At 43.2% G+C, this 18,110-nt stretch overlaps 1 protein-coding gene across 1 annotated transcript in view; it reads left to right on the top strand.

Annotated features, from left to right (window-relative positions):
• The window catches only part of LOC121656980, a 49,572-nt gene extending 36,414 nt beyond the window's left edge, over positions 1–13,158 (top strand). The window contains exons 12-17 of the mRNA XM_042012299.1: positions 3,805–3,814; positions 4,277–4,458; positions 5,516–5,689; positions 6,696–6,857; positions 11,671–11,720; positions 11,844–13,158. Of these exons, the coding sequence (XP_041868233.1) occupies positions 3,805–3,814; positions 4,277–4,458; positions 5,516–5,689; positions 6,696–6,857; positions 11,671–11,720; positions 11,844–12,391 (1,126 nt within the window). The 3' untranslated portion in view covers positions 12,392–13,158. The remainder of the gene's footprint in view (positions 1–3,804; positions 3,815–4,276; positions 4,459–5,515; positions 5,690–6,695; positions 6,858–11,670; positions 11,721–11,843) is intronic.
• The last annotated feature ends 4,952 nt before the right edge of the window (positions 13,159–18,110 follow it).

Here is an 18,110-nt window from a genome sequence, read left to right as displayed (position 1 = left end):
ACAGCTCTGCAGAGAACACATGCCACCTCATTGTAATTCCTAGTATTCAGTTTATTTCTGGACTTAGTTCAGGGTTTTCTTTGTGTTTCTGAGCATCCATGAGACTGTATAACTGCTGTTGCTCTGTTATGAGTGTTGAATTGCAATGGTGCCACAAGTTTTAAGCCTTTGCATTTACCCCCCCAAAAATGTCAGTATTTCCACTATTTCTTTAATTTCTGTCAAACAGATTATTATCATTCTGATACATAATAAAATTTTAGTCATTTAGTTTAATAGAAGATGGAGATTCTGCAGAGCAGTAGAATCACAACCGATTTCCAGCTGGTCTGTGTGTGCTACCTTCTGATTTTATCATGGCACGTCAACTGTGCAAATGTGTGGGTAGTGACCAAAAGAACAAAATCACGAATACAAGCGGTCGAAATGAGTTTTCTCCGCAGGGTGGCCAGGCTCTCCCTTAGGGATAGAGTAAGAATCTTGGTGATCCGGGAGGTGCTCAGAGTAGATTTGCTGCTCCTCCACATCGAGAGGAGCCAGACGAGGTGGCTCAGGCATCTGGTAAGGATGTCTCCTGGATGCCTCCCTGGTGAGGTGTTCCGGGTACGTCCCACCAGAAAGAGGCCCCAGGGAAGACCCAGGACACGCTGGACGGACTACATCTCTCGGCTGGCCTGTGAACACCTCGGGATTCCCCCTGGATGAGCTGGTGAATGTGGCCAGGGAGAGGGAAGTCTGGGTTTCCCTGCTTTGGCAGCTGCCCCCACAACCCGTCTCCCGATCAGTGGCAGACAATTGATGGATGGATGGATGGATAGATAGATGACTGTATGCAGTGCTGGCAGAAGTCTGTTCATCTGTGTGCGCACACTGGTCTGTGTCGCATTACGGCCAAACTCCAAAAGCCTGATACAGAGACCAGCTGTCATACTGTTTTGTTTTATTAAAAAAACTCAGTATAAACCTTCTCTCTAGACCTGAGACTCTAAATGAAACACTGGGTAGTTTTCAACATTAGCTCAGTCAAGTCCATTATTCCTATAAATTACCAGTAAGTTGCTGCATGTCCGCTCCCTGAGTTCTATTGGCTGTGCTTGAATTGATAAAAACACTTAGAATTACTTTGTGCTGTAAGGTGCTATACAAAATTTTCAAGCAGTGTAAGTGAAGCATTGCACTTTACATACACACCCAGGTCCTTGTAATAATCAGTGACTGCTGATGTAAATGGTAAATGGACTTGTACTTATATAGTGCTTTTCCAGTCAGATTGACTTTACACTGCTTATCACATTCACCCATTCACAAACACATTCACACCCCAATAGGCACATCGGGAGGCAACGTGGGGTTAAGTGTCTAGCCCAAGGACACTTCGGCATGTAGTCAGTGGAAGCCTGGAATCGATCCCCCTACCTTCCGGTCGAAGGACAACTGCGCTTCCTCCTGAGCTACAGCCACCCCCCAACCCAGATGTAAATGTGTGCATTTTCTTAAATTGTAGGAGTTGTTCATTTTTGCCAATGTGGCCGTGAAATGGGTAATAAATTCTGTTCCAAGTTGTCGTAAAAATGTCTTAAAATGTCTTAAATTTAACTTGTAAAAACCAGTAGGAACCCTGAACTATTGCATTATACAGATAAACCAAATCACACTACCCGGGTAGATGAACAGTTACATTTCACCATCATACAAGGAAAGACTAATATACATCGATAAACTGAAGAGACGTAGTTAGATATTTGAAATTAAGTTAGCCCCCACCATCCCATACCCAAACACCCAAACCCTGCATAGCGCCTTCAGAGACAGACTGCTGCATCTAAAGCATGAGGAAAGCTTTTCCAGGTCCATGGATCCTGCAGCAGTTAAACTGGAAATCAGTCCTCCCAGTTTTTCCATTGTATGATGTTGGTTTGACTTTTTGATTTCCAGTTCATGATTGTTGGATTCTTTGTGATAGTGCTAAAAGGAGAATTTATTTGGACATTTGGAAAGATTTATTCAGAGAGATGTTTGATATGTCACCTAGAGCCTTGTTTCCACCAAGAGGTTTAGGTTAGGTCGGGGCAATTAGGGTGCAGATGTGGCTTGTAAATGGTAATTTCATTGCATCCTACAGTGAACCATAACCTTACCTGAGAGGTGGAGTATCATATGCATAGCAATAGTTATCTCAGCAACATAATAGCATGACACTATCGTAGCACAGTGCAGGGCAGCGCAGGGCAGTGCAGCACCTTCCTTAAAGTAAAACGAAATCACAACTCAGAAACAAAGGAGGAGGATGGCATCATCCAACACTTTCTTTCTTTTTGGCAGTCCTTTGTGGTGCCCTTTTAAACTGAGGTTTTATCAACAAATAGAAAATATTTTGCTTTAAACAAGGAGCCTTTCCTGCTTTGTTTTTATGCCAGGTCGCACGTGAAGTTACAGATTGTTTTGTGTCAAACCCCACCCTTTTGGGGTTGGATTGGTTAGATTGGTACCCCAATAGAAGGGAACTAACAAAGCAGGACAGTTTGGGTCAGATGTTAGGCTATCCTTCCCGGTGTCCTCGTGTGGAAACACAAAAAGATGCATCCCGACCTTCCGTCGCCGGTGGAAACAGGGTTTAGTAGACAGAGTGTGGTGTCCAGACAGATGTGACAGCTCATGAAGTAATAAAGAGATTCGGTGATTTCTTCCCAAAATTGTTGAACTGGTGTGCAGTACCATATGGCATGGATGTAATTATCAAGGGTGTTTTTAGTGCAAATGTCTAAGTCAAATCCCATTTTGGAGATCCTGTGCCCTGTGTAGTGAGTTCTGTGGAGTATATTGTACTGTATTAGTTAAGTATTTGCATTTCTGGTTAGTGAGGGATCGAGCTGGTGAAGAATGAGGAACACAGGTGGCTTCTCAGGGAGCCATGGACTTGAGGACCCAAGCACAGGCAGACGAGGGCAGACCAATGCCGATAAAAAGGTTTTAATGAAAAGAAAAAAAATAAAAATGAAACTAATTTACATAACAAAATGCTGATATGGCATGGACTATGATCCAACAGAAATAAAGATGACAGGGACTAAACTAACAGCACTAACAGCAAGCAACCAAACAAAAGGCAATGAAATGGCAAAGAAGAACTGAAATAGACTTAAATACACAGAAGTACAAACCAGAAACAGATGAAGGGAATAAACAATCAGACCAGCAATCAACTAATGAACAGACACCAAGAGTGACAGAACTAAACATGACCCTTAACACCAAAAACCAAGAACATCAACCAAAAACATAACAAAAACCCAGAACATGAAAGAACATAAAAGTAAACCAAGAAACATAAAGTGGGAATCATGACAAATTTGTCATAATATCTGCTCAACAACCATGCGATGGCCGCACCTACAACCACTCAGCTGAATGTAATGTGTATAAAATCTTGATCCAGTTAATAAATGATTCCCCAAAGCCAGTTTTCATGCAATGTGGATATGAGTGAATGTCTTTTCTGTGTCTAGTGTGATTATAATAGTTTTAGAGTTTTGTGATATTGAGTAGTTTGTATAGTTAAGAAGTCTACATGTATTCTTGGGTGAGTGTCTGCCTTTAATGAAACTGGTTTGATCAGGGTGAATGATAGATGACATTATATTTTCAACTCTATGAGTGAGTTTGTGATGATTTTTAAGTTTACATTATGGAGAGGTATAGGACGATAGCTAGCTTGTCATGTTGGATCGTTGTTAGGTTTTAAAATGAATGAGATTGATGCTTTAGTCATGGTTTCTGGTATATTGGAATTTTGTTGTATTTCAGACATGACTCTGTAAATTAGGGGTGCTAGAATGGCCCAGAAATGTTATAGAACTCATGCTCAAGGAACATCAGTGCCAGATCGCACCATCCGTCTTTGTTTGAGCCAAAGTGGACTTAATGGGAAACGACCAAGGAGGACACCATTGTTGAAAACAATTTATAAAAAAGCCAGGTTGGAATTTGCCAAACTACATGTTGACAAGCCACAAAGCTTCTGGGAGAATGTCTTATGGACAGATGAGACAAAATTGGAACTTTTTGCCAAGGCACATCAGCTCTATGTTTACAGATGGAAAAATGATGCATATCAAGAAAAGAACACTGTCCCTACTGTGAAACATGGAGGAGGCTCTGTTATGTTCTGGGGCTGCTTTGCTGCATCTGGCACAGGGTGTCTTGAATCTGTGCAGGTACAATGAAATATCAGGACTATCAAGGGATTCTAGAGAGAATGTGCTGGCCAGTGTCAGAAAGCTTGGTCTCAGTAGCAGGTCATGGGTCTTGCAATAGGACAATGACCCAAAACAGAGCTAAAAACATCCAAGAATGGCTAAGAGGAAAACACTGGACTATTCTAAAGTGGCCTTCTATTAGCCCTGACCTAAATTCTATTGAGCATCTCTGGAAGGAGCTGAAACATGCAGTCTGGAAAAGGTACTTATCTCAAACGTGAGACAACTGGAACTGTTTGCTTATGAGGAGTGGACCAAAATACCTGCTGAGAGGTGCAGATGTCTCAGTTATAAGAATCGTTTGATTGCAGTGACTGCTCAAAAGGTTGTCCAGACCTGTTTCATGTATTTATTTCTTTTTAAATAATTCTGTTGAAGCATGGTTGAAAAGCAATGTCTGATATTCATTGGTTAAAATTTATAGAATATTTATTTATTATTACTTTTGTCAGAATCAAGTTACTTCTGTGACCATTGTTTTTCTTTCATTAACCAAAGGGTACCAACAATTTTATCCACGTCTGTATGTTTAAGAGCAGTGTAAAATTCTTTATCTGTTATTGGTGAATCCAGCATGTTAACATGATCTTTAACTGTGGTAGGTTGATGATGGACCAGGAACAGCTCTAAAACCTCTCTTCTCAGATTAGTTTTTGTCATGAATGGCGACGGAGGTTAGGACCCAAATGCAGGGAGTCAAAGCAGGAGGCAGAATAGTGCAGGTGACAAGGTTTTTTTTTCAGGACTCAGAACAGGGAACCACACAGGACAGGGATAAACCCAAAGGATCTGACAGGGCAGAACTGAAGCCATGGGGTATCTGTACACAGGGGAACAAACCAGGTGAGCTAATGAGCTAGGGACAGAAAACACAGCACATGAGGGAAAACTGAACTAAACATGACAAAACCAAACATCCAAACCATGATCTAGACAGAAACTAAACATGACAAAACCAGAAAAATAACCAAAATCATGACGGAACCAAAACACCACAAAAACCCAAAATCCTAACCCATAATCATAACAGAAATTAAACGTGAATAATAACAGACTACAAACCAAAATCCAAATATGCCACAAACCAAAAAACAGACCAAAAACAAACAAGAACCAGGAACCCACACAATAAACCATGACAGTTTTACAGATTAATCTGAGATTATCATTAACAGTAAGAATCCTATGAAACAGGTAAAAAACCGTGGAGTGAGTGTTCTCATGTCTTACCTGCATTTTCTCTGCAACTTTCTTTCCAGGCTGAGTGTGTGTGGTCTCTCAGAGACCAGCTGTGAACCTCTGTCCTCAGTTCTCAGCTCCCAGTCCTCCAGTCTGACAGAGCTGGACCTGAGTAACAACGACCTGCAGGACGTAGGAGTAACGAAGTTGTGTGATGGACTGAAGAGTCCAAACTGCAACCTGGAAACAATCAGGTCAGGATTCCTCAAACTGAGAGTTTAAAAAGTTAAAAAATTTAAACCGTGATTAATAGAGACTTTTAGTTATTACCTATAAAACAACAATAACTATTAAATAAATAAAAAGAACAGTCTGTCCAAATCAGATCATTTATTTCTTATGGCTGTCTGTGTACTTTTCTTTATTATTATTTTCAGTGGAAAACATTTTTACAGGCAAACAGACAAAAGTAATTTCCTCATTTGAAAAATAAAATTCCCTGAAACAGCAAGTGAAAATTGCAATAAAATTAACTGCATTGACTGTGGTGTGTGTGTGTGTGTGTGTGTGTGTGTGTGTTTATATATATGCATATATTAGGCCTGTCAAATGATTACAATTTTTAATCAGATTAATCAATGCATGGTATCAACAGAAAGAGCCAAATGCTGCAAATGCTTAGTGTTAACTGACCTTTTCTTGGGTAAATGTCAGATGTCCAAAGGTAAATAAATGCATGTGTAATGTATTTCTATCTTGTTCTAAGTAATCTCTACCATGTTTTAGATCATAATTCAGAATTCATATATCATCATCTCACCGACTGTCTCCTAGATGATAATATCTGTCATAAAAACACCAGATGTGACGACTGAAGTTAAACTGACGACATCAATGAAGAAATTCTGATAAAACTGATGATCTGGATGAAAAAAACATTTTTTTTGTTTCTTTTATTATTGAAGTGTGAGTGTTTGTGCAGCAGTGATAAATGTCCTACAGCAGCATTACACAAAGTAAACATCTGAACCATGCATTGAAACACAAGACACCACCAAGCTGAATGAAGGAGGATTAATGTCTTTAAAAAGATATAAACTTATATATAAACATATTATTGGTGGAACTCTGTAGAAACCTGGAAATCTAAAATTTGTATCAAACTGAGTCATAAAATCATAAACTTGAACAAATGAAGACCCAAAGTCAATAATGTGAGACAAGTCTAACTTTTCTGAACATACGTGTTGTTTTCTGCAGCCTGTCAGGATGTCTGATCACAGAGGAAGGCTGTGCTTCTCTGGCCTCAGCTCTGACCTCCAACCCCTCCCATCTGAGAGAGCTGGATCTGAGATACAACCACCCAGGAGACTCAGGAGTGAAGCTGCTGATGGCTGCACTGAAGGATCCACACAGACTCAGGTATGCAGAGGCTGCTGCAGCCACACAATGTCTGATAGAGGAGGAAGATCTGCAGACATTTTCTCTGTTCTTCACTCAGTCCTGCTTCATGCTGGACATGAGTGTTATATGAACCATCACACATGTAGGAGCCTTTTTCCTTTGCTCACAGCAAATGTTGCAATAGGAGAGTCTCCAAGGAGAACATTTGCGAAAACAACAGTGATAAGTGTCTGTTGGTCAGAGTTTCTTCAGTTTGGAAATATCTCTGCAGGTTAAAGGGACATTCTGTCAAATAAATGCTTGTAGGGGTGCTGCCTCAAAAACTCTGCAGTAAGCAGTGTGCTGTGTGCATGTGATTGAATGGCATAGATATTCAACTGTGCTCGTATTAAATCTGGCTGTTTTAGCCAAGATTTTGCTAGAATATATTTTCTTCAACTATATCTAGGTTTTCTGTTGAGTGAATAAACCTAATTTTAGTCAATTTCTGGCTAATTCCTATATATTCCCATTAATTCCCACAGAAAGTTTCCAAACCTGAAAATTCCTGGAATTTTGCAACCCTAGGCTTATTTTTTTTTTATAATTTGGACTCATAATGAGGACATAAATCAAAATGACTAAGAGTCACTGGATTTCTGTCCAGACTTTGTCACTTTACAGTCAATATTCACTCAACAGTCAAATGACTTAAATATATATTTTATAATAAAATGCTCCGTAATCCTAAAGAATTCAGACCTGCCTGTGGACTGGATTCTTGTCGGGCTGGATCAGGAGTCTTCCTGTATCAGTGCTGCTGATCAGTGGGGTAAATAGATGATAAGGACCTACTAGAGCCACAAGGAGGTGGAGTAGAGACCTACTGTCCCATAGGAATGGACTGCTAGCCACTGATAATGTTGATTCATTCATGTGATAATGGTTGGATCGGGTGTTGGAGGAGGTGACTGGAGATGGCAGTGTGTGTGTTGTGATGAAGTTGAGGATCGTTACATCAGTTTTCCTGGTTAACTTGAAAGGATCCAGTATGTTCATAGGAGATGTGAAGGTAAGATGAGATAGACTTTCCTGAATCCTGTCAAATCCTGTATTTCAGTAGCTGCCGCTCCATGTCTGACCACCAGAGGCAGTCTAACCTCTCCTCTACACTCAGGACTGTACAGCTTTAATTATCCCATGTTGCTGATTCAATAATTACTATTCAATAATCTCACCCCTAAGCCACAACCTTACCATGGTGGAGGAGTTTGCATGTAATGATGATCCTAGAGGCTATGTTGTTGGAGGCTTTATGCCCCAGTTAGGGATTCTGTCAAGCTGAAGGAGTCCTATCAAGCCTTTTTGGCCTGTGGGACTCCAGAGGCAGCTGATGGGTATCAGCAGGCTAAGCAGAACACAACTTCGGCAGTCACTAATGCAAAAACTTGGGCATAGTAGGAGTTTGGAGAGGCCATGGAGAATGACTTCCAGATGGCTTCGAGGAGATTCTGGTTCACCTTCTAGCGGCTCAGGCAGGGAAAGCAATGCTCCATCAACACCGTCTACAGTAGGAATAGGGGGCTGCTGACCTTGACTTGGGACGAGAGGCGGTGGAGGGAATACTTCATAGACCTTCTAAATCCCATCAAAACATTTTCCAATGAAGGAGCAGAGTCTGGGGACCCTGATGTTGGCTGTCCCATCTCTGGGGCTGAGATTGCTAAGGTGGTTAAAAAGCTCTTCAGTGGCAGGGCCCGGGGGTGGAGCAGGTCTGCCCAAAGTTCCTTAAGGCTCTGGATGATGTAGGGCTGTCTTGGTTAACACGTCTCTGCAAGATCATGTGGACATCGGAGACAGTTCCCCTGGACTGGAGACTGGGGTGGTGGTCCCCCTCTTCAAAAAGGGGGACCACAGGGTGTGCTCCAACTACAGGGTGATCACACTCCTCAGCCTCCCTGGTAAGGTCTATTCAGTGGTGCTGGAGGAGGGTCCGTCGGATAGTCGAACCTCAGATTGATGAGAAGAAGTCTGGTTTTCGTCCTGGTCGTGGAACAGTGGACCAGCTCTACACTGTCTTCGGGGTCTTGGAGGAGGCATGGGAGTTTGCCCAACCAGTCTAAATGTTCTTTGTGTACTTGGAGAAGGTGTTCCATCGTGTCCCCTGGGGACTCCTGTGCAGGGTACTCCTGGAGTATTGAGTGCCGGACCCTCTTGTATGAGCTGTCCGGTCCCTGTACGATCGGTGTCAGAGCTTAAGTAAACCAGAATCATTTACAGTGAGGGTTGGACTCCGCTAAGGCTGCCCTTTGCCACAGATTCTGTTCATAATTTTTATGGACAGAATTTCTAGGTGCAGCAATGGTGTTGAGGGGATCTGGTTTGGTGGCCTCAGGATTAGGTCTCTGCTCTTTGCGGATGATGTGGTTCTGTTGACTTCATTGGGCTGTGATCTTCAGCTCTCACTGAAACGATTCACAACCAAGTGTGAAGCAGCTGGGTTGAGAATCAGCATCTCCAAATCCGAGACCATGGTCCTCAGCCGGAAAAGGGTGGAGTGCCTTCCCTGGGTCGGTAATGAGGTCCTACCACAAGTGGAGGAGTTTGCGTATGTCTGGGTCTTGTTCACGAGTGAGGGAAGGAAGGAGCGAGAGATTGGATCAGCGCAGCGACTGCAGAGATGTGGACTCTGCATCGGTCTGTCGTGGTGAAGAGGGAGCTGAGCCAAAAGGCAAAGCTCTCAATTAACTGGTCGATCTATGTTCCTACCCTCACCTATGGTCTTGAGCTGTGGGTAGTGACTGAAAGAACGAGATTGCGAATACAAGCGTCCGAAAGGAGTTTTCTTTGCAGGGTGGCCGGGCTCTCCCTTAGAGATAGGGTGAGAAGCTCGGTGATCCTGGAGGAGCTGAGAGTAGAGTCGCTGCTTCTCTGCTTCGAGAGGAGCCAGATGAGGTGCCTCGGGAATCTGGTCACGATGCCTCCTGGACACCTCCCTGGTGAGGTGTTGCGGGCACGTTCCACCGGAAAGAGGCCTGGGGCAGAACCAGGACACGCTGGACGGACTACATTTCTCGGCTGGCCTGGGAACACCTCGGGATACCCCCGGATTAGTTGGTGAATGTGGCCAGGGAGAAGGAATTTTCCCTGTTTAGGCAGATGCCACCGCGACTTCGAATAAGCGGCAGAAAATGGATGTATGGATGGATGGTATCAGAACGCCTCCATCAGAGATTGGCTCTGAAGACTAAACTTTGGGCTGGCTTTCCACAGTTCTTCCAACAGAATAAGTCATTAAAATTTCAGCAAGTTAGAAGATATCTTGTGCTGGGCACAAAAAGTTTATATCTTGGTTGCTTTGAGCAAAAATATAAACATAAACAGAGAAGCAGCAGACAGTGATTGGATGGATGGACTATTCAATAATCCATCAGATGATCAATCAGCTTCAGTAACAGTGTAGATGTTGGAGTCGGTAGAAGCTGGGTGATGTAACTGCACTTCAAACTGGAAATAATTCAGCAGACTGGATCAGATCTGGAAGAAGTGTGGTGAGTTGATGCTACTGATCCCTCTGATTTGTTCCTGCTTTAGAAAGAAATGTGTTTCTGTCCACACAGCAGCAGGATCTGCAGTAATAATGTGAGGGAACAAATCCTCAGTGTGATGATGAAGCCGCTGTTAGTGGTCAGTAGGAAACAAGCTGTCACAGCTACAAACAGACACATCATGGCCTCAAACAGAGTCTCTGACAGTCATTTAGCTTCATATGCAGGAAAAGAAGCCACTTTAACATTTCCCAGCTGAGTCAGAACAAAGAATCTGAGCCACTCTGCTCTGCAGAGGATATTATTGTCAGAAGCTGATCAATAAGACTTCAGGGCAGAGAGAAGGTGCAGCTCTTGGTAAGATCAGGAGTTTCTGCAGAGTTCTTTGTCTTTGAAGAGATGAAAAGGAGAAAATGGTTGAAAGAAGAAACTGTGACTTCCACAAAGCAGTTTTTTGGTGTGGGTGTGGACTAATCAGCTCCCTGACTTGGGGAGGGTAGCTTTCTGTCAACCTGGTGGAAGGAGCTGAGGGTGGAGAGGGGAGAGAGTTCAGCATCCTAACCGCCTAGGGTAATACAGCTGTTGGTGAGTCTGGTGGTTCGTGAACAAGGGTTCCTTTACCTCCTACCAGAGGGCAAGAGGTTGAACAGGTTGTGTGCAGGATGGCTTTCCTCGCTCGTGATTGTGATCGCTTTGCGTGTGAGGCAGTTGGTGTATATGTCCTTTTGGGAGGGAAGTGGTGCACCAATGATACTTCAAACTGTGTTCCCTATGCGCTGTAGGGCTCTCCTGTTGTAGTCGGTGCAACTCCTGCCCCACACAGTGATGCAGCTAGAAAAGATGCTCTCAATAGTTCCTCTGTAGAATGTGGTCATGATGGGTGATGGAGCACTCGCCCTCTTGAGTTTGTGCAGGAAGTAGAGGCCCCGCTGGCCTTTTATCACCAGTGATGCCGTGTTAGTAGTCCAGGAGATGTCTTCACTGATGTGCACCCTCAGGATTTTGGTAATGCTCACTTTCCACAGCAGCACCATCAATGGTCAGTGGCGGGTGTTGGGTGTTGCCTCTCTGGAAGTTTACAACAACCTCCTTGGTCTTGCTGACGTTCAGCAGAAGGCTGTTGTCTCTGCACCACGTGGTCAGAAGATCAACCTCTTTCCTGTAGTGAGTCTTGTCGCACGTGGTGATGAGACTAAGTGATGGAGAGACCATTTTATTTTAATGTTTCTGAGTGTAGAACAAATTGTGTATGAGAACCATTTAATGTCCATGTTAGCATGGTCTGACCCCTCTCCTCTTTTCAGCGTGGAGCCTGCTGGAAAACCTTGGTTGAGACAAGGAGGTCTGAGGAAGTGTAAGTGGGTTTTTCATTAGCTTCATCACATTCAACCATCTTCACACTGTCCCATGAACAGTCAGCATCAAAGTGTCAATAGATCAATAACTGCAACTGGATTGTGTTTGTTCTCTCCATCAGATTCCTGTCCACTCACCATTAACATGATCACAGTGCACAGAAAACTCAAAATGTCTGACAACAACAGGAAGGTGACATGTGTGGAAGAGTTTCAGTCATATCCTGATCATCCAGAAAGATTTGAATATATCTTGTATCCTCAACTGCTGTGTGAAGATGTTCTGAACGGTCGCTGCTACTGGGAAGTTGAGTGGAGAGGGGACGTTTCTATATCAGTGAGTTACAGAGAAATCAGAAGGAAAGAAAATAGCAGAGAAAGTTGCTTTGGAAGGAATGATCAGTCCTGGAGTCTGAACTGCTCTGATAAAGAAGGTTTCTCTGTCTGGCACAATGACAGAACAATCTCCATCTCTCCCTTCTCTTCCTCTGTCTCTAACAGAGTAGCAGTGTATGTGGACTGTCCTGCTGGCTCTCTGTCCTTCTACAGAGTCTCCTCTGACTCACTGATCCACCTCCAAACCTTCATCACCACATTCACTCATCCTCTCTATGCTGGATTTGGGTTCTGGTTCAGGTCTGGTTCCTGGGTGTCTCTGTGTAAAGTCTAAAGAGTGTAATGGTAGCAGAGAGGTTCTGACTGGTGAACAGATAGTTCAGTCTGTACATATCTGTCTCTTTCACTCAGAAAGATCTTTTCAGATTCATGGATTCAATCAGTTTCTGTGTGAAACTCTTCTAAATGTTTCCTTGGAAACTTCTTCCTCTTCCAGTCCTTTAAAGATAGAAGCTGTGCTTCTTCCAGGATCCACATGTTGTTTCCAGTCAAAGCTTCACACTGAATATCAGGATGTTGTGTTCACTTCATGTCAGCTACAGTTAGTTTCACTTCATGATGCTGGATATGAAAATCCTTCGCCTATGTTGAATTAAAGATTCAATTTCATATCAGAAACTATATATTTAGCTTAATTTTTCATCACAATATATATATCATTTCTATGATTATTATCTAAGTTTTATCTCATTCTAGTAAGTTACTGGAATCCTAGAAGTTTTAATGTTTTCCATCATGTTTCATTTAATAAATCATTTAAATTTAATTTCCTTTAGGATTTTTTCTTTCTGTTGTGACTCATCTTGAATCTTTTTTCTTGATAATGATGATGAAAGCTTCAGTGAACCAGTAGATGAGAGAGATTCTGCATTTTCTCCCCCAGACATCAACAAGAAAATAAAACTAACAGAAGCATAACTTCAGGATGTTGTGTTCACTTCATGTCAGCTGTGTTACTTTGAAAATGAAAATCCTCCCAGTATTTCACTTTTAATTTGTTTGCTTCACTTTCAAATGTTGAAATAAAGATTCATTTTCCCATCAGAATTTTAATGTTTTGTTTAATTTATTACCACAAATGTTTGACTTTTTACTTAAAATATATAATTTAGAATAGAAGTGTAGCATCAAGCCCCATACTCTGAGTACCCACAGAGGAAAGTCTTTGTCTGTTCTTCCCCCATCCTTATCTACAAGTTTTACAACCCAAAGGAAATTCCTTTTTCACCAACAGATGGCCAATTGTTTATCTAACGCTAGGTTCCCAGCCTACACAAACTTTTCATTCTGAGGACATTTGATTTGCAATCAGTCCTAAAGCTCCAATTCATTAGCTTCAAAAGAAGAAACCTTGAGAACCATTCTTAAAGTGATTAAATCCAGAACTAGGTGTCTGCCTACATGTAGATATCTGCACAACCTTGTGATTAATGACACCTAACCATCTGCACCCCTTTGTAAAGGACCTCCTCCTCCGGATGTTTCTCACCTGCAAATCAGCCGACTGGAGTCGGGGACGTCCAGATAGCATTCCTTTCACATTTGGGTTCTGTTAAGACTCTGTCAGGAATAACCACTTTTCTTGCAGGACTGTTTTAAACTATACTCCTTAAACTGCATTAAATGTTTGATTTATGTGATAATGAATGTTTAAAATAATTCTACATATCAGGAAACCACCAATGGTAATTTCAACGAGTTTCCTGCGATGTCCCGTCACACAGTTACAATTAAATAGATTTTCAACATGGAGCAACAACTCCTCCTAGTGGGCGTTTTTAAGGTTTGTTACTGTGGTCCACTGACAAACTTCCTTCTAACTTACAGAAACTTTTCTCCATAAATACCCATGACTAAACTGATAATGTATGATTGTAAATGTGAGCTTTCTTTCCAGGTCTAGGATTTCCAAAGTATTCTGCGTCTAGAAATTCTGACCATAAAGGTTATGAACAGAATTGGTGACAGAGGGCAGCCTTGGTGGAGTCCAACCCGCACTGGAAACGATTCTGATTTGCTGCCGGCAATGCTGACCAAGCTCTGACACCGGTCGTACAGGGACCGGACAGCTCGTACAAGCGAGACCGGCACTCCATACGCCCCGGAGTACCCCCCACATGAGCCCCCGGGGAACACGGTGGAATGCATTCTCCAAATCCACAAAACACATGTAGATTGGATGGGCAAACTCCCATGCCCCCTCAAAGACCCCGAAGAGGGTGTAGAGCTGGTCCACTGTTCCACGACCAGGACGAAAACCACACTGCTCCTCCTCAATCTGAGGTTCGACTATCCGATGGACCCTCCTCTCAAGGACCCCGGAATAGACCTTACCAGGGAGGCTGAGGAGTGTGATCACCCTGTAGTTGGAGCACATCCTGTGGTCCCCCTTTTTGAAGAGGGGGACCACCACCACAGTCTCCAGTCCAGGGGAACTGTCTCCAATGTCCACGTAATCTTGCAGAGACGTGTTAGCCAAGACAGCCCTACAGCATCCAGAGCCTTAAGGAACTTTGGGCAGACCTGCTCCACCCCCGGGGCCTTGCCACCAAGGAGATTTTTAACCACCTCAGCGACCTCATCCCCAGAGATAGGACAGCCAGCACCAGCTACCCCAGACACTGCTTCCTCATCAGAAGACGTGTTGGTGGGATTGAGAAGGTCTTCGAAGTATTCCCTTCACCACCTCACAATGTCCTGAGTTGAGGTCAACAGCCCCCCATCCCCACTGTTCAATAAAATTACAAGACCCCCGGACTATTTTCCCTCACATCTCAACTCAACTGACTTCTGTAACTTCCTTTTGTCCTACTTCACTTCAAAAATCGACAACATCCACCAACAACTCACTTCTGAAGGAGCTGCAGCTTCCACTGCAGACTTTCTTCCTCCATCTTTCTCCATCATTTATTCATTCTCAAGCTTCACCCTTCCTTCTCAAACTGACATATCTGAACTGATTCAGAAAGCCAAACCTTCCACTAGCCCACTTGACCCGATCCCAACAGTCTTGGTAAAGTCCTGTCTCTCCTCACTCTCTCCACACATCACTGCCATAATTCACTCCTCCCTCATGACCGGACATGTTCCACTGGCCTTCAAATCAGCTGCCGTCACACCGATCTTAAAAAAACCTGGCGCTGATCCATCTGACCCTAATAACCTCCGTCCAATTTCCAATCTTCCCTTCATCTCCAAAATCCTTGAAAAGGTTGTTGCCTCCCAGCTTCACCAACACCTCTCTATCAATAATCTGTTTGAACACTTCCAGTCCGGCTTTCGTCCACTCCACAGCACAGAATCAGCTCTTCTGAAAATAACAAATGACCTTCTGATGGCAGCTGATTCTGGCCTCATCACCATCCTTATTCTCCTCGATCTTACTGCAGCATTTGACACCATTTCTCACAGCACCCTCCTTAATAGACTGGCATCCATCGGCGTCTCTCATACTCCTCTTACCTGGTTCACTTCATACCTGTCCGACCGCACACAGTTCATTCACATTAAGGATCATTCATCACAATCACTCCCCGTAACAGCCGGTGTGCCCCAAGGTTCTGTCCTGGGGCCTCTTCTGTTTATCATTTATATCCTCCCGCTTGGTCACATTTTCCGCAAATACAATATCAACTTTCACTCTTATGCAGACGATACACAGCTCTACATCTCATCAAAACCAAATTCTTCTGTTCCGCCTTCATCCCTCTCTGACTGTCTTCTTGAAATCAAGACATGGTTCTCTTCCAATTTTCTTAAACTCAACAGCAGCAAAACAGAAGTTCTCCTTGTCGGCACACCCACCACTTTAACCAAATCTCACAGTTTCTCTGTTAACATTGACAGTTCTTCTATTCTCCCCTCCCCTCAGGTAAAAAGTCTCGGCGTCATTTTCGATAGCACCCTTTCATTTCATTCACACATTAATAGCATCACTCGGTCTGCCTACTTCCACCTCCGAAATATCAACCGCTTGCGTTCATCTCTCACTCCACATGCTGCAGCTATCCTAGTCCACAGTCTGGTCACCTCAAGAATCGATTATTGCAATTCACTTCTTTTTGGTCTCCCCGATAAATCACTTCATAAACTACAGCTTCTTCAGAACTCTGCTGCCCGGATTATCACTTGCACACCTTCTTTTCAACACATCACACCGGTTCTCAAACAACTTCACTGGCTCCCAATAAAATTCAGAATCAACTACAAGATCCTGCTTTTCACCTTCAAATGTCTCCATAATCTGGCCCCTCCATATCTGTCTGACCTACTCCATATAGCTACTCCCTCCCGCACTCTCAGATCATCTTCCTCCATTCACCTTTCTGTGCCCCGTGCCCGTCTCACCACCATGGGGAGCAGAGCCTTCAGTCGCTCTGCTCCCCAGCTCTGGAACACACTCCCACCTGAACTCCGTAACATCGACTCACTTCCATCATTCAAATCACAACTTAAAACTCATCTGTTTAAACTGGCCTTCTCACCTTAATGTTTTTAACTGTCTGCTGCATGATGTTTGTTTTGATGTTTTGTCTTATGTTTTAACTGATTTTAATTGTCTTTTGTGAGGTGACCTTGGGTCTTGAAAGGCGCCTTGAAATAAAATTTATTATTATTATTATTATTATTATTGATGGCGCACCGCCAGATGGTGGACCAGAATCTACTAAAAGCCGTCCGGAAGTCATTCTCTATGGCCTCTCCAAACTCCTCCCATGCCCGAGTTTTTGCCTTAGCGACCGCCAAAGCTGTGCTCTGCTTAGCCCGCCAATACCCATCAGCTCTGGAGTCCCACAGGTCAAAAAAGCCCGATAGGACTCTTTCTTCAGCTTGACGGCATCCCTTACAGCTGGTGCCCACCAACGAGTTCGAGGGTTACTGCCACGACAGGCACAGACGACCTTATGGCCACAGCTGCGGCTGGCCACCTCGACAATAGAGGCACGGAACACAGCCCATTCTGACTCAATGCCCCCCGCCTCCCCCAGGACGTGGTTGAAGCTCTGCCGGAGATGGGAGTTGAAACTCTTTCTGACTCTTTCTTCCCAGCAGACCCTCACAACACGCTTGGGTCTACCAGGCCTGACCGACATCCTCCCATACCATCTGAGCCAACTCACCACCAGGTGGTGATCAGTTGACAGCTCCACCCCTCTCTTCACCCGAGTGTCCAGGACATACGGCCGCAAGTCCCACGACACGACTACAAAGTCGATCATCGAACTGCGGCCTAGAGTGTCCTGGTGCCAAGTGAACATGTGGACACTGTTATGTTACTCATTAGTTAGTTTATTTTCCCATATTCCAAACTTCACAAAGTCCAGATATTACTTTCTTTTTAATCTTTAATTTGGTTTAATTTCATTCCTCATCCTTGCGATACTGATACTTCTCATAATTTCTGACATTGATTTCTAGTTGCTGTTAATTAATTATTGATGGTTAATAAATTGCTTGCATTATTGTAATTCAGAGTCGTTTCTGTGATTATTTTAGATGGAATCAGGGTCTCTTCAGACATTGAATTTGCTAATTCAGATATGAGAACTAGAACTAGAATTAAAATCAATAATTTTATTAAAAGACCCACTCACGGTTTTCTCTTTTGGATCATGAATTAATTAATCAGATTTCTATAGAAGAGTGGTGTCCCTTTAAGAGCAAATTTGACCATCTATATGGTTTCATAAAATAATTTTAGTTTCCAACACTAATATCTTACTTTAATACAGAGGCATTACATCATTTTGGCAGACGCTTTTATCCAAAAATGACTTGCATCTAAGAGTGCTTTGAATTTGATATGCACTGCAACTGTAATCCATTGAAATGCAATTTGCAGCGAAGTGACATGAGCGCTTTTGGGCTGGTGGAAGACCAAATGCTGCTGCATTTTAGATCATCTACAGAGGTTTAACTGAGCATGTAGGCAGGCCTGCCAGTAAAGAGTTGCAGTAGTCAATGTGGGAAATGACCAGAGCCTGGACCAAGAG

The sequence above is a fragment of the Melanotaenia boesemani genome, chromosome 2, assembly GCF_017639745.1.
Source record: "Melanotaenia boesemani isolate fMelBoe1 chromosome 2, fMelBoe1.pri, whole genome shotgun sequence".
NCBI classification, from domain to species: Eukaryota; Metazoa; Chordata; class Actinopteri; order Atheriniformes; family Melanotaeniidae; genus Melanotaenia; species Melanotaenia boesemani.
Note: the sequence above shows the minus strand (reverse complement) of the source record. Positions and strands in the feature narration are given on the sequence as shown.